Source organism: Pipistrellus kuhlii, unplaced genomic scaffold, assembly GCF_014108245.1.
Source record: "Pipistrellus kuhlii isolate mPipKuh1 unplaced genomic scaffold, mPipKuh1.p scaffold_m20_p_17, whole genome shotgun sequence".
NCBI lineage: Eukaryota > Metazoa > Chordata > Mammalia > Chiroptera > Vespertilionidae > Pipistrellus > Pipistrellus kuhlii.
The window spans coordinates 7960927-7979891 of record NW_023425482.1 but is presented as its reverse complement, the minus strand read 5'-3'; the positions used below and the strand labels follow the sequence as shown (position 1 = coordinate 7979891).

General features: G+C 55.7%; 1 protein-coding gene across 2 annotated transcripts in view; it reads left to right on the top strand.

Moving 5' to 3' along the window:
- CRISPLD2 (cysteine rich secretory protein LCCL domain containing 2) overlaps nucleotides 1-18965 on the top strand; it is a 67008-nt gene that overhangs the window by 20928 nt on the left and 27115 nt on the right. For both annotated transcript variants that reach the window (XM_045582636.1, XM_036440578.2), the window contains exons 3-7: nucleotides 1821-1939; nucleotides 4919-5051; nucleotides 5455-5570; nucleotides 9917-10017; nucleotides 17199-17333. In XM_045582636.1, coding sequence (XP_045438592.1) covers nucleotides 1821-1939; nucleotides 4919-5051; nucleotides 5455-5570; nucleotides 9917-10017; nucleotides 17199-17333 — 604 coding nt within the window. The remainder of the gene's footprint in view (nucleotides 1-1820; nucleotides 1940-4918; nucleotides 5052-5454; nucleotides 5571-9916; nucleotides 10018-17198; nucleotides 17334-18965) is intronic.

Sequence of the window (18965 nt, the reverse complement as noted above, 5' to 3'; positions counted from 1 at the left end):
AGACATCAGGTCTGCGTGTCTCCAGCCAGAATGTCAAAAGCCTTAACCACCCAAAAGTCCCGCCCGGCCAGCCCTCTTTGCCCAACTCGACCTTTGTCCTCCCTGCTCCCCTCCGCTCGGAGCTGTAGGGAATGCTATGGACTCAGACCAACGGCAAGCAGGGTTCACATCGCTCTCGAGCCCAGCACAGAATACACAGTGAGCTTCTGAGAAGCCCGTGACCTTCAGGGTGGGACTGGCACCCGCCCAGGCTCTGCCCTGCCTCTCTGGACACTGGGAAGGGCCTCAGCTGGGCACCTCCAGAGGGGTCTTGTGCGTGTGCCAGCTGCCCTCATCCCCGCTGCCCACCTCTCCCCTGCTTGGAGATGAATGAGTCACTGACTTGGTGCAGGTAGCTTATTTGGGGGCTGACCCATGAGTCTGGGAGACAGGAGGGAGGAAGTGCACTTGGGGGGGTTCAGGTGGGGTGAGACCTGCTGGGATCTGCTGAGTGAAGGGAGCAGCAGGCGGTCATCCTCCTGAAGGCGGGAGGTGGGTGTGCTTATCCACAGGCCTGTCCCCATTGGCTGAGGGTGGTCCTGGGAGGGTTGACCACCCCTCATCCCCATTCCGGCTTTGCTTGGACATGGGAGAGACCCCAGGCAGAAGCAGCTCAGGGCTTGGTGGCATTGAAGGTGGGATGCTGTTGGCGAGGGATGAATCTGAGGGTCCGCAGATCAATGGGAGGGGAGTCAGGGTGTGAGGCATACCCAAGGGCAGGACTTGCTCCGGGTATGAGGAGTCCTGGCAGTCTTGGCCGGAAAGGGCAGCAGGACAGGAGGAGCGGGAAGCACAGCCTTGGACATTCCATCCTGGGGCCTCGCAGTCGGTTTAAGCCGCCTCTTCCTGGATAGGCCCGGGGGCTCTACCCAGACAGCCTTTCAGTGGGCACCTACTGCGCGCCAGGGGCTGGGGCCACGTGGGGCGGGGACGCCCTGCCTGCCCGTGAGCAGGTGCATCTGTCCAGGGACCGGGCAGGGGCCGCGCAGCAGCTGGTTCGGAGGGCCACCTGGTGTCTGCTCCTCCTCAGAGAGAAACGACCCTTTGCTTTGTTCCCCGTTCTTTCCCTGGGAGTGACGTGTGTTCCCGGCACCAGCTGGGATGCAGGGCCGGCTGCGGAGCCTGTCTGCAGACTCTGGCCCAGGCCCTTACCCCAGCCCCCTGGGTTTAGGTTGGGTCAAGATTAAGGTGACCAGACATCCTGCTCTTGGTGGCACAGTCCTGATTTTTTTTTAGCAATTTGTCCTGTGTCCCGTGGCGTTTTTAAAAAAGTCCCGATTTTTGGAAAGAATCTTAAAATGCCACGGGACTGTCCTGCCAAAAGCGGGATGTCTGGTCACCTTAGTCATGATGCCAGAGGAGAGCAGGGCTGGGCAAGTTGAAGACATTTCTTGATACTTACACACACACACACACACACACACACACACACACATAACACAGAATTTGCCAGTTCAGCTCCTTTAAGTACACTCACACTGTTGGGTGGCCATCACCACCATCCCTCTGCAGGACGTATCCACCCCTGTTTCACAGGGGAGGAGACTGAGGCTGGGAGAAGGGATTTACCCAAGGCCCCCGGCAGGTTACAGGTGGAGCAGGAGCTCGGAGGGCAGCTGTGGATCGGGCTCCTCCGGGCCCCTGGCCGACCTGCCACTCCCACTGCGGAGTGAGGAACTCCGTGGAGCTGTTCACGCGGCCCGCCCGGAGCCTCGGTGGGGGGCGCCGCCGCAGTGTGGGCGTCCCCGACTCTGAAGGTGCCGTCTCTCCTCCCCCCGCAGACCTGGGACGAAGACCTGGCGAGGTCGGCAGCGGCGTGGGCCCACGAGTGCATCTGGGAGCACGGGCCCACCAGCCTGCTGGTGTCCATCGGGCAGAACCTGGCCGTGCACTGGGGCAGGTAAGAGCCGCCGTGGCCCGCCCCCCCCTTTACGTGTGAACTGCCGTTATCACACGTAGCCCTCGTGGTCACGCACTCAGAGGGCGGGAGACCACCCCTGCCGTTGGCGGCGGGGGAGACAGACGCTCTGTGCCCGGGAACACTCCGAGGAATGGGCACAATGGATGTGAGCCCGATGGCTGGCTCCAGACGCCGACCAATAGACTCCAGAGCGTGGGCTTTCCATTCCCTCTCCTCGGAAGGGCTTCTGGGGCGGTTGCAGCCGGCCAGGAAGGAGCTGGCTGGGCACGCTGGGAAGATGGGAATGTTCGCCCCTTTAGTGGTGGGTCCGTACCGTCTCCTCTGCCCCAGCACGTCTGGGTCCTGATCACTCTTTTTTTTTCCCCCCAAATATATCCCATTGATTTTTAAGAGAGGAAGGGAGAGAGAGACAGAGAGCCAGAAACGTCGATGAGAGAGAAACACCGGCCAGCTGCCTCCTGCACAACCCCCCACCGGGAATGCGCCCACAACCAATGCACATGCCCCCGATTGGAATCGAACCCGGACCTCCCAGTCCGCAGACCGATGCTCTACCACTGAGCCAAACCGGCCCCGGCCTGATCACTCTTTAAGGCCCAGCCAGGTTCTACCTCGTGGGCAGGCGTCCCTCACCGCCCCCCTTGTCCAGCCATGGAGGGGCTCCTTCACACCGCTGAACCCCCAAGGCCTCCTGGCCTGGCAGTGCCTTGCCCTTGGGATGTACTTGACAGTGGACAGTTGATTGTCATTCCCTGGCCTTCCCCAAAGTCAACTGGGCCACGGACACAGGCACGCAGCCCGGTTGACAGTCCCCTCCAGGCTGGGGCTGGCTTCGTCAGAGAACGCGGAGAGAACGCCTCTTGACCAGCATGCTGTGCCAATGGCTCTGCATCGGACCCAGGGAGGCCCGGGCCTCAGGTCCGCCTTCCTTTTGTCCAATCATCGGTAAAGCTGAACAGGACTTGAAATATCCCCTCGAAACACAGGTCAGGCGTTGCTTGACTTCACCCCTGACATTTTTCAGCTGCTGCCGTTCCGGAGTTCCACCGGGCCACGAGCTGCTCGCGTTCCCTCTGGGCTGCTCCCTCTCAGGACAAACCTGGGCAGGTGTCCGCTGGGTCGGGAGAGACATGACTTCATGGAAGCAGATCCACGGGGCACCCTCTCCTCCGGGGGTTCTGCTTTCTGTAACGTCAGCCCGCGGTGGCCCGGGACGGCACATCTGCGGGGGAAGCATCCATCCTCCCGTCGCCGCCGGCTGCGGCTCCTCTCAGTTTCCGGGCGCCCGTGTAGCCTTTGGCTGCCGGCCGGCATATTTCGACGCAGTTGTAACTGTGGCCAGGACAGCTCTTAATTCATTTTCCCCCTTCTCATACAATACCAAACAGTTTCCCTGCTGCATAGTTGTCATGGTTAGCGTCTCCCAAGGCTGCCTCTGGGCTAGCAAGTGGACAAGCCGCATTTAGCCATCCTGTTCTTTTTAAAAAATATATATTTTTTAATAGATTTTTTTTACAGAGAGGAAGGGGGAGAAGATAGAGAGTTAGAAACATTGATGAGAGAGAAACATCGACCAGCTGCCTCCTGCACACCCTCTACTGGGGATGCGCCCGCAACCAAGGTACATGCCCTTGACTGGAATCGAACCCGGGACCTTTCAATTGGCAGGCCGACGCTCTATCCACTGAGCCAAACTGGTTTCGGCTAGCCATCCCGTTCTTGTCGCTTGCTTGTGTTGTGGTTGGTTCCTTTGAATTGCTTTGTTAGGACAGCTCTGAGGAGTGGGGTGGGTGGGCCAAGGACACCAAGGTCTCCCCTTCTGGTGAATGCTACTAGCTTGCATTCCCAAATAGTTCCTTATTGGCAAGCTCCCGTTGCCCCGCCTGGCTGGGCTCTGGGGACAGACGGGTGGTGGGTGTCCCTTCGCTCTGCCGCTTGCCCGGTGGCTGTGTTCCTTCCCCGGCCGGCCACCCCGGGAGCGCAGGCCGCTCCCCGGCCACGTCACTGACCACTGACCACCGCCGCGCGCTCTGGGCTCCGACGGTAATTGTTACAAGACCTCTAACTGCCCATCTCACCGCAGCGCACTCAGGAATGGCCAGGCCCCGCGCCTCCTCTCTCTTTTATTGGAACCGCTTTGTTTACCCTCGCTGGCGACGGCGACCTGGGATTTGCATCCAGTTTATTTTCTTTCCTGAGAAAATAACCGGGGCCGGCCTGGCGGCCGGGACCCAGCGAGGGGCCGTGGCCACCAAGGATGATGACCCCGGGGCCCTCCTTATTGCGGCCGAGGAGGCTCAGGAAGAAATCCCAAAGAGGAAGTTTCCAGGAGGGTGTGTGCACTGACTGCAGAGCTCTGGATGCCGCAGGCTCTGGCCCGGAGGAGGTTCCTGCCTTGCATTGCGCCCCTGCGTTCCCCCCAGGCAGCCAAGCAATGATGATCATCTGTTGGCGGGTGGTGGGGGCCATCTGCCTGGTCCCCGTAGCTAGCTCCTTCCAAGCTTCCAGACCCTCCCCCGGCCATGGGGGGTATCCCATCTATGCATCACCAGTTTAACTATTTAGTCAATATTTTTTTCTGCATTGACTTTAAATGTCTTAAGTCAAGTTTTGTCTTAAGCAACATATAGGGTTCATGGACTGCATATATTTCCCCAAATGTACATGAAAATACATATATAATTATGAACATTAAAAAAAAGACTCATCGGGGGCCAGGAAAATGTTTCCCGGACACTCGGGTGGCATGTGGGCCACCGGAGGGATGCTCTGGGCATGCCCAGGCAAGCCCCTTGCTGCTTTGGGTAGCAGCATTTCTAACAGGTGCTGGGCAGGACTGGGGACTCTTGTCCCTGAAGGGGCCTCTCCTCCAGTCGACCCCTGGGTGGTGTTGCCAGCTGCCGCCTCCGTTGTCGGGTGTGTGGTGGCCCAATGTCACCAGCTGATCTGTCCCTGCAGGTACCGCTCTCCCGGGTTCCATGTGCAGTCCTGGTACGACGAGGTGAAGGACTACACCTACCCCTACCCCCACGAGTGCAACCCTTGGTGTCCAGAGAGGTGCTCAGGGGCCATGTGCACCCACTACACACAGGTAACCCTGGAGCGGTGGCCTGGACTCAGCCCACCGTCCCCAGTCGCTCACGGGGCCCTACAGGGTCGTTGCTCAGTCGGAAATCCTCCACTGTCCTCGCCTTAACTTTTCCCTTCAATCTGATGCCATTCGGACTGTAACTGGTGGGCTGAATGGCTCACAAGTAGAACGCTGAGACTAGGAGCTTCTATGGCACTTTTACACGCTGGGGCATTTCCTGGTGTGTGGTTTGGTTTTCGGTGTTTGTTTTTGTTTGTTTTAGATCTTCAGTGGGTTGGGGGAAATCTGGCCCTTCACCCCTTCACCACAGACCCTCTCACCAGCACCCTGTGGTCCAGGCCGGACTGTGTCACCCTGGTGTGCCTGGCCCCTGAGTTCTGACACGGGGCTGTGGTCTTTTCAGATAGTGTGGGCCACCACCAACAGGGTCGGCTGCGCTGTGCACACCTGCTCGAGGATGAACGTCTGGGGAGACATGTGGGAGAATGCCGTCTACCTCGTCTGCAACTACTCTCCAAAGTAAGAGCAAGTTGGCACGGTCCTGGGGGTTGGGATGCTTTCACCAGTTGCAGAGAACCCAGCTAAAACTGTCTTCAACAGGGGCATCTCCTCATTATTTCACAATAGAGGCTCAGTGCACAAATTCGTGCATGGGGGTGTATGTCTAGCTGGCCTGCCCCAATTGGGGTCGAGGAGCTCGTGCCTTAGGCTCCACAGCCTGGGTCTTAGGCTCTACAGCAGCGATTCTCAACCTGTGGGTCACAACCCACAGGTCAGAACTGCTAGCAGGGTCGCCTAAGACCATCAGAAAACACAGATATTTACATAAGATTCATAACAGTAGCAAAATTACAGCTATGAAATAGCAACAAAAATAATTTTATTGTTAGAGGGTCTCCACAACATGAGGAACTGTATTAAAGGGTTGTGGCATTAGAAAGATTGAGAACCACTAGTCTAGAGGGTGGTGAATCTGGGTTAGCTTAACAGATCATCAGTGTCAACCAGGGTTCAGGCTCCTTTTGTCTTCTTGCTGTACTATCCTCTCCTCATGGACCCCTGGCTGCAAAGCACTGGGCATCACATCTTCCCAAGCAAGAAGGAAGGAGAATGGATAAAATAACTCTGTCCTTAGGCCTTCCTCACCCCTGGCCCACTTTCTCCCTATGTCATCGGCTAGCACTAGACCAATTGCAGCCAACGGGGGAATCAGGTTGCTCCAATTGGCTTTGACCAATGGACTTGCCCCATTTGACTTTGTAAGCCTCCTCTGGGACTACTGTACAAATCAGAAGCAGGAATAGCTGTCGCCTGCAACCAGCGGGGTCTGCCACAGCAATATCAGTATTATTTTTTCTCTCTGAAAATATGCAGCAGATAGCACTCTATGACACAGTATTCACGTTGGATGGAGTTTTGCATCTTTGTATTTCCCCCCTCTCAGAAGGGACCACATCCCATGATGTCAGAGCCCCACTTCTTCCTCACACGGCCGATGTCGTTAATCCCTTGACTCATTTCGCCTACGTTGCTCATCAGGCAAACATGTGCTCATTCTCGGGGAATTGCTCGCCCAGCTCACGGCCTGCGGTTTGCACGCTGGCGGCCATCCTAGCACCATGCCCTGCACATTGCAGGCCTCGAGGTGTATTTGCTCAGTGACTGAATGAAATGGGAATGACTTCATTTATTTGGTTTGGGTCCGGAGCGGCCATGGGTGCGATGAAGGGCGAATTGCTGAGGTTGGGAGGAAAAGAGAACTCTCCATCAACCATCTGACTCGCCTGTGGTGGCCGTGTCTCGGCAGCCCATAGGGAGAAGGGGGATTATGTCATTGATGGAGAGGGATGCAGCCCATGAAAGAGCAATAAACTGGTCCACGGTGGTGGAATTCCTGACAGAGTGGCAGGTGGGGAGGGAGGGATAATTTGATTTGACTCTTTATATAAGGAATACACTAGAAGACCCGATCAAAATTCCAACCCTTCTCTTCTTTAGCTCCCACTCCTTTTCTTGAAAAAGGAATAATCCAGGAGGGTAAAATACAGTAATATTTTAAAAAACACACACACATTTTATTAATTTCCAGAAAGGAAAAGAAAAGAAGAGAGAGAGAGAAACATCAATGAGAGAGAATCATTGATCAGCTGCCTCTTCCACACCCCACACTGGGGATCAAGCCCACAACCCGGGCATGTGCCCTGACGAGGAATCAAACCATGACCCCCTGGTTCATAGGTTAATGCTCAACCACTGAGCCATGCTGGCTGGGCTTAAAGACATGAATCTTAAGTAGGCAGCTTGATAAATTTTCGCACCTACATATATGTATTTGCTCTGGCACTCCGAAACTGGGCACTTAAATAATAAACATTTATTTCTCACCGTTCTAGAGGCTGGAAGTCCCAGCTCAAGGTTCAGCAGGGCCAGTTTCTAGTGAGGACTGTTCCTGGCTTGGAAATGGCTTTTCCTTGTGTCCTCATGTGATATTTCCTGATGTACACACTGAGAAACAGAGGGAGGGAAGGAGGGAGGGAGGGAGGGAGGGAGGGAGGGAGGGAGGGAGGGAGGGAGGGAGGGAGAGAGAGGGAGGGAAAGAGAGAGAGAGAGAGAGAGAGAGAGAGAGAGAGAGAGAGAGAGAGAGAGAGAAAGACTTGTCGGTGTCTCTTATAAAGATACCAGACCCCACCCTTATGACCACATTTAACCTTCATTACATCCTTAGAAGTCCCATCTCCACTTCGAGCCACAAGGGGGGTTAGGATCTCAGCTTATGAATTTGTGGGAACACACAATTCAGTTCATACTCACGTCACTACCGCCAGGTCACATTAGAGAATGTATCCAGCACCCCAGGATGCCCCCCGACCTGAGTGGCCCCATTCTGACCTCCCTTTCCATCTGCCAGTCTGTCTCATACTCATGAACCTGACAGACAGGCCCTCATGCGCCCACCATCCTCCTCCCAGCACCACGTCTGTGAGATTTGTCTGTGGTATCCTGTGTTCAGTGGGCCGTTCTCTGATTGCTGTGTGGTATTCCATGGCTTCTCCTACAGCGGGCAGAGCCCCTTGCCTTGCAGCGGGCAGAGGTTGGGAGGGTGGACCCAGGGGTAGTGTGTGGGCTCAGATCCTTTTGGGCAGGGGTGGGTTGTGAAGGGTCCTTGTGCATCGGAGTGGACACTTATTTCACGGGGCTGTTGGAAGAGTGAAGCGGTTGGTTGTCCAGGGACAGGGTGTTGGTGCAGAGCCTGGTGCCCCGTCAGCCTCTGTACACGCTCACCGAGCATTGTTCCTCCTGGACATCGGAAGTGTGGCTCGTCTTGGAGGAAATCCAGAACCCTCGATTGGCTGGCATCTCGGCTGGGGAAGGGATGAGCCACCTGGGGGTCCAGATAGTCTGAAGAAACTTACTGAGTCTAGCCCAGCAGCAGGCCAGGCTCTGGGCCCTCTCTGTCTGCCTGGCAGCGGGCTGCTCGGCAGAGTCCTTCCAAAGGCCCGGGAGTACCCAGCCAGCCTCGCTGTCCGCAGCAGAGGAGGCCAGCCGAGCGGGGTCTGAGCATGGTGAGGACCCACCATTCGGCCCCCGGGGTGTGTGGGGGTTGAAGCGATGAGCATGTTAGAACAGCACCCGCCCTCCGTCCCAGGCCTGATGCCCACATGGCCCTGGGTGATGCCATCCGCTATTTTGAGCTGCCAGAGGTTAAACAGAGAGCGTGTTTTTTGCAGTTTGTCTCCTGGCCAATACCCGCAGGGCCCTCCCTGGAAAGTGGTCAGAAACATCACCTGGACACGCTGTTGGCTTCGGAAGCGCTCAGAGCGTGCGGCCTTCACCCTGAGAGGGGCCTGGGTCTGAGGTGTCCATACAGTCACTCACCTGTCGCCACCCCCAACCCCCATTACAGAGCAGACTGGCTCAGGGCTGGGAAAAGTGGGGGTCACCTAGCTGGCAGGGTTGGGGTCCAACCTGGAGCATCTACTCTTCACCACTCAGCTGGAGGACGCGGGGGCCTAGCCTGGCCAGCAGCAGGCCCGAGTCCCTTTCCTGGGAGAAGGGATGGATGATGAGGTGGCCACTTAGGAAGTTTCTAGAATAAATCAGAGTCTGGTCCTCGGTCAGTCACAGCTCCTATCTGTGTTGCCGAAGATTTAGATGCTATGAGAAGGATTTGGGGATTCCACTCACCACCTGCTCCCTGGGCCCTGGAGAAATCTCACCGAATGGCCTCCAGACTGGGATGGTCCTCCTGCCCCAGGAACATCCGAGGGAGATGGACGGGGTCCGGGCCACTCAGAGGGACCTTAGTCTCAGCCCTGAGAGCAGATAGCCTGGGTCCCATCTCGCTGTGTGACCTCAGCCAAGTCGCCGAGCCCCTCTGAGCCTCAGTTCCTTCCTATGGCAAAGGGTTGAATTCTAGCATGTCCTCCTGGGGCGTTGAAAGTTTGGGGTGACCTGGGTTGGGTGTGTGGTCCAAACACCAGGTACTCCATGAACACACTGACGTTTACTCATTTGAAAACGTTTGCAAAGAGGGATCCTGGCAGCTTCCCAGGACGAAGGCGCTGGGGCTGGGCCGGGGGACAGTGCTCAGAGTCGAGTGAGGGGAGCACCCGTGGCACATTGGGGCCGGTGGGTGTTGGCACACACACTCAGGTCAGGGAGGGGACAGGTGTCTCTCAGCTGGGGTTCCTCTACAAATCTTTAGACTCTGCACTCAAGAGGGGTCCAGGCAGCTCCTCACTCCCATTTCATGGCATCCACCGTCCTCCTTCCCCACCGTGTTCGGCCCCAAGGGGGGCCAGGAAAGGGGTGACCTGGGCCCTCGAGGGGCAGCCCCTCCTGACAGTGTTTGTGTCTGTCCTCAGGGGAAACTGGATTGGAGAGGCCCCGTACAAAACTGGCCGGCCCTGCTCCGAGTGCCCGCCCAGCTACGGAGGCGGCTGCAAGAACAACTTGTGTTACCGAGGTAGGAAATGACTTCAAAACCGTGAGTCACAGAGCAGCCCGTGCAGAGCACAGACCCCAGGACGTGAACAATGGAGCCCACGGTGCCCCCTCCCCAGCCCTGCTGCAGCCGCCCCCAGCACCCCTCCTCCCCCCTCCCTTCCCTCCTCGTGCACAAGAGGACTCGGGGTTCAGTCCCCCGGTTCCCTGGGGACCCACGGCTTCCCTGGAGTCCCCCTTTCCCTCGCCCCCATGAGCATCCCATGGCCAGACTCCAAGCTGGACTTGGGCCGCAGCATCTCCTCGCACAGATCCCTGCCCTTGTGTGTTGGTGCTTATAGCTCCACATGAAACAGACAACAGACCAGGAATTAAAAGCAAACAGCTAGACCGTGATGTTCCCTCGAGCTCCAGGCTAGCAGGGCTGTCCCTCCAGGGTGTCCTTCCCGTCCTTGTCCCACACCTATCTCCCCCCCCAATTCCCTTCCCACCTTGTGCATCCTCCGTGGGACTTGTCATAAACATTAGGGTTTCCCTCCCAGGCAAACCCGGGCTCTCCGAGGATGTGCAGCTTCCAGTCCCTCCCCCACTGGTTGGTTGTCGCCACTCAGAATATTCCCACTCTGCTCCTGTAAACAATGCACACTTTTCGTGCCTAAAGCGTTGCTCACAGTTTGGAATATTTCCTCAGGCCCCGTCCCAGGAGAGGCATAGCTAGGCCAAAGGGCATTCCCTTGTTTTTACGGTTAAGATGAGTTTGTTTGTTTGTTTTTTTTTCATGTGGTTCCATGCAGAAGGTTTGGCAGGGGGGATGGGCACACAGGCGAGAGCCACCCTCTGTGCCAGGCCCTCCCCGACGGAGGGGTGGTGGGGTCAGTTCCGTGGGCTCTGGGGTGAACACACTGGTGGCTAGTGGGGGGACGCAGACCCTCTCAGGGGCCCAGGCCCTGCTCACCACTTATTCTGCCCATTGGGGGTGGAGGAGGGGGCAGGAGAAGCAACGGACCAGGCTCGAGGCTGGTGCTCCAACCAGGCGCTCACTCTACCCATCAGCCAGTGGCTGTGATAACACCATCTCCCTCAATACATCCCAGGCACAAGTGAGGATTTGTGTATTTGGCATAAACGTACTGAGCACCTGCTGTGTACCAGGACACTGCTGGGTGGTATCCGTGGGGATCGCTATGGTGACCAGACAGTCATGGCCCATCCCTCATGAAACTGAGGCCCAGTGGGGGCGTGGCCACGGGGAGTGATTCTCATCTCCCAGGGGAAGTAACTGTTTGCCGGGAGCTTCGAGCAGGAACATGGCTGTTGTCTAAGGGGTCAGGGAGGGCTTCCCCCAGCAGGTGTCCTTAAGGAGGAAGATGTAGCCTGGCAGTGAGAGACGTGAAAGGTGTTCCCGGCAGGGGGAACTGCATGTGCGAAGGCCTAGAGACATGAGGCTCATGGTCTTGAGCTCACTCTTGTATACGGTGTAAGTTGGTGGTCTAGTTTCGCTTTTTTGCACGTATCTGTCCAATTTTCCCAACACCATGTATTGAAGAGACTATCTTTATCTCATTGTATGTTCTTGCTTCTTTTGTTAAATATTAATTGACCTTAAAGGTGTGGGGTTATTTCCGGGCTCTATCCTGTCCTATTGATCTACCCGTAAGCATTCGTTACACGGAATTTCTGCTGCTTCCCGTGTCCTCTCAGGCCACCCTCTTCTCTGTCTCCACACACCCGTCTTTGGTGCACTGTTCCCTGAGGCGCCCCCTCCAGTCCCTGGATTTGTGAGCCAGGCATGGGTTTTAGGGGCTGGCGCACCTGCTCCGAGAATGTCAACCCTGCCTCATTCCAGGGCTGGGGCCCTGGGCAGGTGGTCTCTCTGAGTCTCAGTCTTTCTGTCTGAAAAGAGGGCTTATGGTGTCAACCCCTGGGGAACTGGAGGACTAGGAGGAGAAGGCCGAGGTCAACAGTCAGGCATGTCAGGTCCCATCTCCATGGTGCTATTCAGGCGGGCCCTGGGACTGTGTTTATCGTTTGACATAAAACAAACAAACAAGGAATTAAAAACAAACAGCTAGACTGTGATGCTGGTTTATGCACCAAACGAAGTCTCGGGGGTTGAGTCTCCATCGGATTTGGGGATTGTAAGGAAGGATTGCCCTTCGGGGTTCCCCCCGAGTCCCGCACTGTGAGGGGCGCAGTGTGTGTGTGGCCCACAGCTGTCTGGGTTCCGGGGAGCATGGTCATGTTTACCGTCGCAGGCTGTGTGGACTCAGGCTGTGTGGACTCAGGCTGGTGGACTCAGGCTGGTGGGCTCAGGCTGTGTGGACTCAGGCTGGTGGACTCAGGCTGTGTGGACTCAGGCTGGTGGAATCAGGCTGTGTGGACTCAGGCTGTGTGGACTCAGGCTGTGTGGGCTCAGGCTGTGTGGGCTCAGGCTGTGTGGATTCAGGCTGTGTGGGCTCAGGCTGGTGGACTCAGGCTGTGTGGACTCAGGCTGTGTGGACTCAGGCTGGTGGACTCAGGCTGTGTGGACTCAGGCTGTGTGGATTCAGGCTGTGTGGAATCAGGCTGTGTGGACTCAGGCTGTGTGGACTCAGGCTGGTGGAATCAGGCTGGTGGACTCAGGCTGTGTGGGCTCAGGCTGTGTGGACTCAGGCTGTGTGGGCTCAGGTTGTGTGGACTCAGGCTGTGTGGACTCAGGCTGTGTGGGCTCAGGTTGTGTGGACTCAGGCTGTGTGGGCTCAGGCTGTGTGGACTCAGGCTGGTGGCCTCAGGCTGGTGGCCTCAGGCTGTGTGGACTCAGGCTGGTGGAATCAGGCTGTGTGGACTCAGGCTGTGTGGACTCAGGCTGGTGGAATCAGGCTGGTGGACTCAGGCTGTGTGGGCTCAGGCTGTGTGGACTCAGGCTGTGTGGGCTCAGGTTGTGTGGACTCAGGCTGTGTGGACTCAGGCTGTGTGGGCTCAGGTTGTGTGGACTCAGGCTGTGTGGACTCAGGCTGTGTGGACTCAGGCTGGTGGACTCAGGCTGGTGGCCTCAGGCTGTGTGGCCTCAGGCTGTGTGGGCTCAGGCTGTGTGGACTCAGGCTGTGTGGACTCAGGCTGTGTGGGCTCAGGCTGTGTGGACTCAGGCTGTGTGGGCTCAGGCTGTGTGGGCTCAGGTTGTGTGGACTCAGGCTGTGTGGACTCAGGCTGGTGGACTCAGGCTGGTGGCCTCAGGCTGTGTGGGCTCAGGCTGTGTGGGCTCAGGCTGTGTGGGCTCAGGTTGTGTGGGCTCAGGCTGTGTGGGCTCAGGCTGTGTGGGCTCAGGTTGTGTGGACTCAGGCTGTGTGGGCTCAGGCTGTGTGGGCTCAGGCTGTGTGGATTCAGGCTGGTGGACTCAGGCTGGTGGACTCAGGCTGTGTGGGCTCAGGCTGTGTGGGCTCAGGTTGTGTGGACTCAGGCTGTGTGAACTCAGGCTGTGTGGACTCAGGCTGTGTGGATTCAGGCTGGTGGACTCAGGCTGTGTGGATTCAGGCTGTGTGGACTCAGGTTGTGTGGACTCAGGCTGTGTGGACTCAGGCTGTGTGGACTCAGGCTGGTGGACTCAGGCTGGTGGAATCAGGCTGTGTGGACTCAGGCTGTGTGGACTCAGGCTGGTGGACTCAAGCTGTGTGGACTCAGGCTGGTGGAATCAGGCTGTGTGGGCTCAGGCTGTGTGGACTCAGGCTGGTGGACTCAGGCTGTGTGGACTCAGGCTGTGTGGGCTCAGGCTGTGCGGGCTCAGGTGCCACGTACCTTCTTGGAGCCTCCGTTTTCCCATCTGTAACAGTGACAGTACAGTCCTGTGAAATTTCAGCCAAAGCAGAGAGTTGCTATTTGCATTTACTGAGTGGCCTTCTCAAAGATGAAGGCTTTAGACCTTTACAGCAGGCACCCTGCCCCCCTCCGATGCCTGTGGACCAGGTTGCCTCCTGTTCTCCCGCAATTAAAGCAACGAGAAGGATGTGAGTTGCTAGTGCAACAACCTGCACATAGTCAGTGCTTTATAAACACAGGAGGTTAGCTCCTTGAAGGCCACCATGTACTGATACCTGCAAGGTGACCTTCATCCCCTGGTGAGGAATATTGGTCCTCTCCCAGCCTGTGGGTCTCTTCCATCTCTGGGACCTGACAGATGCCTCCTCCTCCTTAGAAACACAGCTCTGGTGTCACCCTTCCTCCAGGGAGCCTTCCCTGACTACACAGCCTTGCAGTGCACCTGCCTTCCTGCTCTGACTGCAGCCAGACTCTCCCTGAACCTTGACCACCTGTAGTTATGACTGCTGGTTCATTCCGGTGCCTCCAGGGGTCTGGAGCAGGTGTGTTCTTAACGTCATCTCAATTCAATTCCCGCATCCCCAAGAGAGTCAACTTCTAAGAACAAATACGGACAAAACTACATTAGATGCTGGTTTACCCACCCAAGGAAGCCTCTGTACGTGTTTCTTTATTTTTGGTGGAGAAGAGCCAGCTCACTCGGCAGGTGTGCCAGTTTTCCTAGCTAACCACGCAGCACGTCTCCTGTGAAGTGACTGACTAATTGCACGTGCCCAACAGGGCCTGGCCCGTAATGGAGATGGAGCAGGGATAAGGACAGACCTTAGAGAGGTTTGTTCCCTTGGGCTTTGCCAGGTGTGTGTGGTGATAAAGTGTGGGCTTTGGGGAAGGGCAGTGTGACTCTCAGTTCTGTGAGCCTGGGCAGGTCCCTCAGCCTCTCTGAGCCCCGGTTTCTCTGTCTGTGAGTGAGGCTCATCCGTCCGACAAGGCAGGGAGAGGATGATGCAAGGACATCCTGGAAAGGTCCACGTTCAGGAAACACTAGCTGTGAGCCCTGTTATCACTTATAGACCGCGGTGGGAATCTGCAGAATGATGTAAGCAATGCTATGTGCCCTGCGACCCCAAGCCCGGGGATGGACAGTGCGCACAGTAACCTGGCCGTGAACCCGGGCATGGAATTTCCCCAGGCCTGCGCGGGTCCACACGGGGGATCTTAATTGGGATGTGCTCAAATAGAGCCGGTCTTCTGGGCAGGCGTTCCACTTTTCATGTGTGTGTCTGAGGGCGAGGACTGTCTGCCCATTTTCTTAAATAGTGAGCCCTCAAACGCTTTAGACTGCCTTACCAAACTATATTCGGCCGAATAAAGCCACGATTATGTGGTATAAAAACCCTAAAGGCCAGTGGAAGAAAACCCGGTTATTCCAGAGACAGCTCTGGCTTTCAGTGAAGGGCAAACCTGAGTAGCTACATTGACGGGAAGGCAGACCAGAGACGGTTGATCGTGCCAAATGGCGTTGCAAACCTGGTGTCTTCATAAAGATTTCAACGAACAGCTCTTGGCTACAAATGACACTTTCACAATTCCCTTCCTAAATGTTCTTAAATTTCACTGGGAATATATTTTATTCCAAAGGAATTTAAAGACAGAATTTTTTTTTCTGGGGAGGAGGGGGGTGTTAATTATCTTTCATTCAGCAAATTTTGTTGAGCAACTATTATGTGCTGGAGCTGGGCATCCAGAGAGCCGTGACACAGGCCAGCTGCAGGCCTCAGGGAGCTCCCGGCCGGTAGGAAAGCAGGTGGTGGTGAAATCACAGCTGGGAACTGGCTCCCTCGAGCTGCCTGGATGTTCCCCTGAGGGAACAGACTTGGGGGTCAAGATCACAGTTCACCTCCCAGCTTAAATCCTGTCCATTCTCTCAGGACTAGGTCCGCCTGGGGGGGAGGTTAAACAAAAGGGAATTGGCAATGAAACAGAAGCAAGGAATTCCAGCCCCGAAAAGCATGGGGGAACCACTCCTCTGCCCTCCATTCGGTGTTTGTCCTGTCCAGACACAAAACAGGGTCTGTCCCTTGGAGAGGAGAGGCCATTGCCCTGAAGGAGAATGGGTAACGAGGCAGAGGGATTGATGGGACTTGGATAGTATTAATCCAGTGACACAAAGAGGTCTGCGAGGGCGCTTCATTCCTCCTCCTCAAAGCCCTTCCTACCCACACACACTTCTGTCGATTCTTTCATTGAGGGAGAGCAGGAGGCAAGCTGGTCCACAGACATCCAGGGGGACAGGGGCACATGCTGTGATGGTGCCACGGTCCCCCAGCAGAGATGTTTGAGAAGGCCATTCAGGCAAATGCAAACAGCAAGTCTCTGCTTGCTTTGGCTGAAATGGACAATTTGATATTTACAGGTTCTGGCCAGCAGTGAATAGTTGTCTTAAATATATATATATATATAAAATTGATTTTTTACAGAGAGGAAGGGAAAGGGATAGAAAGTTAGAAACATCGATGAGAGAGAAACGTCGATCTGCACACTCCCTACTGGGGATATGCCCGAAACCAGGGTACATGCCCTTGACCAGAACCTGGGACCCTTCAGTCCACAGGCCAACCCTCTATTCACTGAGCCAAACTGGTTAGGGCTGAATAGTTGTCTTTTGTGATGAAGACTAGAAAATACATAAACTGATGTTTATAAGAAATGTGATCTGTTTGGTTAATCAAAGTGCCTTAAAATATGGTTGTCACCATCATTGTGGAGAAATAATAATGTTTGGGTGGGAAAAGATTGGGACCCAATGAACTCACTTTTTAAAAAAACTAGAGTCGGTCTCTCTGGCTCACTCTAATGATGGGTCCAATGTCAGGGGGTGCCGACATCTCCGTGCAGGAAAGGGCGAGAAGGGAGCAGAGACGGGAGCAGGATGTGCTGGAGAGGAGGGGCAGCGGGCCCAAGGCCTTTGACCTGAGTCTTTGGGCACCTTCATGGGTGTATAAACGAGGAAGGCCCCTCTCCCAGTTAAAACTTAGGGGAGGCAGCTCTAGTTTAGGGTCAGAGGATATGTACTTCCTTGGGCAAATGATGGTGCAGGAGGAGGAAGGACAAGAAACCATGATGATAACCCAGGTGTGGAGCTGGGCCTCTCTCCCTGCTCAGCCCAGCGACTCCCGGGGCCAGAGCAGACACAGCGAGCAGCGCCTGTCCACTCCCTCGCTGGTGGAATTCCACCTGGCCAGGCCTGTTCTGAAATGTAAATTCCTCTTTGCCACTGAAATGATTCTTTGTCAATCTAAACCTCAAACAAGTTTAGGTTCCAAGTGGCTTTTTTTTTTTTTTTTTTTCAAAGTGCATTTTTGTTGAATCTCGGCATTCCCCCCCCCCCCCCCCTCTATCTTTGCTATGAAGAAGGAACTTACGTCCCCAAACCTGAAACAGACGAGATGAACGAGGTGGAGACGGCTCTCGTGACCGAAGGGAAACACGACTGGGTTCAGCCGAGGGTGATCAGACCCAAGAAAACGTCCGCCGTGAGCTACATGAGTGAGTCAGACTGCCTCTCTTCCCCCTCGAACCCCCTCAAAAGGGGGCCACTTTCTTTGGGGCGGGTGGGGAGGGGAGCTGGTGGCTGAGAGGGCTCCAAGTCCACACACAGCAGGAGCAGGGTGGCCTGTAGCTTGCAAAAGTATAACTCTCAGGTGTTCCTGAAAATGGTATTTTTAAGCCATTTATAGGAGCTATTCCTGAGTGACAGTTCCCCCAGGCAGGTGATTTGAGGTGAGACCTTATCCTTTCAAAGGGACCCCAGGCTGAAACTGAGCACAGAGAGTGCAAGGTGGAGGCCAGCGCCCGTGAGCAAATGATACCCAAGTCTCAGAGCTGGTCTGAGACTTGGGTATCATTTGACTCTCGGAGACTCAATCTGCTCACCCATAAAATGGGGCCATGATACGAGGTGCTGTTTGCAGTCCTGCGGGCCTTGGGGTCAGCGGGGATCTCCCTGGACTTGAGATATCCAGTTGCCTCAGACAGCCCCTTGGGCAGGAATTAGATGTTTTCCCTGGACTTCCGGAAGTCCCAGAGCGCTCCCACGCTCACCTCTGTTGCCCTTCCCCCTCCCTTGCACCCTTCCCCCTCCTCTGGTTCTCAGCACCCCTCCCCTCATAGGGCTCTTCTCCTTGCCTGGCTCTCTGGCTCTCTGCCAGGCCAGAGCTCAGTGCTCCGGTTCCCCTGACACTGCCTTGGGCGCCTTTCCTGGAGGTGAGGCTTGGAGGGCACTGCCTTACAGACAGAGCAGCAGGCATGGGCAGTCGGCCTGCGGCCTGGCTCTCTCTGGTTCTCCCCTAGAGTGGAAAGAGCATGAACTGGGCTCGCCCTGCGAGGGGCCCACCTGTGCCCATCTTGCTCAGAAACAATCCCCACATCTTCAACTTCTCTCTCCCCCGCCCTTGACAGTCACCCTATCCTCTTGGCTTCCAGGGCCTTTTCCCAGACCCGTTGCCCGTTCAGCCGTCCTTAGCGTCTTCGACCAGGAAATAGGCTGACGCTCTTTTCTGTCCAGTTGTTTGAAGAGGTTCCATCGGTTCTTTTAATAATGCAAAACCATCAAATGTCTTTTTCGTCCAACTACCACTCTACTCTGAGCTTTCTACATGTCCCTATAAAACAGTGGTTCTCAACCTTCCTAATGCCTGGATCCTTTAATACAGCTCCTCATGTTGTGGTGATCCCCAACCATAAAATCATTTTCGTTGCTACTTCATAACTATAATTTTGCTACTGTTATGAATGGTAATGTTAATATCTGTGTTTTCTGATGGTCTTAGGCCACCCCTGTGAAAGGGTCATTCAACCCCCAATGGGGTCTTGACCAGCAGGTTGAGAACTGCTGCTGTAAAACAAACTAAAAGGAAAGCTTGGCAAAGGCTGCAGGGGAGACGACCGACACAGGTGGGAATGCCGGGTCTCCACTTCCAGGCTGAATAAGGCCTATTCCCCAGAGCCCGAGGGTCCACGGGGCACTTAGTGTGTGCCAGGCTCCCTCCACGGTCACAGGTACATTCTCACTTGATGCCACCGGCACAGTACCTGCTGCATGTTCACCCGTTATACACCCGTGGGGATTGAGCCTCCGAGAGGGGAAGTAACATGGCTGAGGTCAAATGGCTGCCCCAA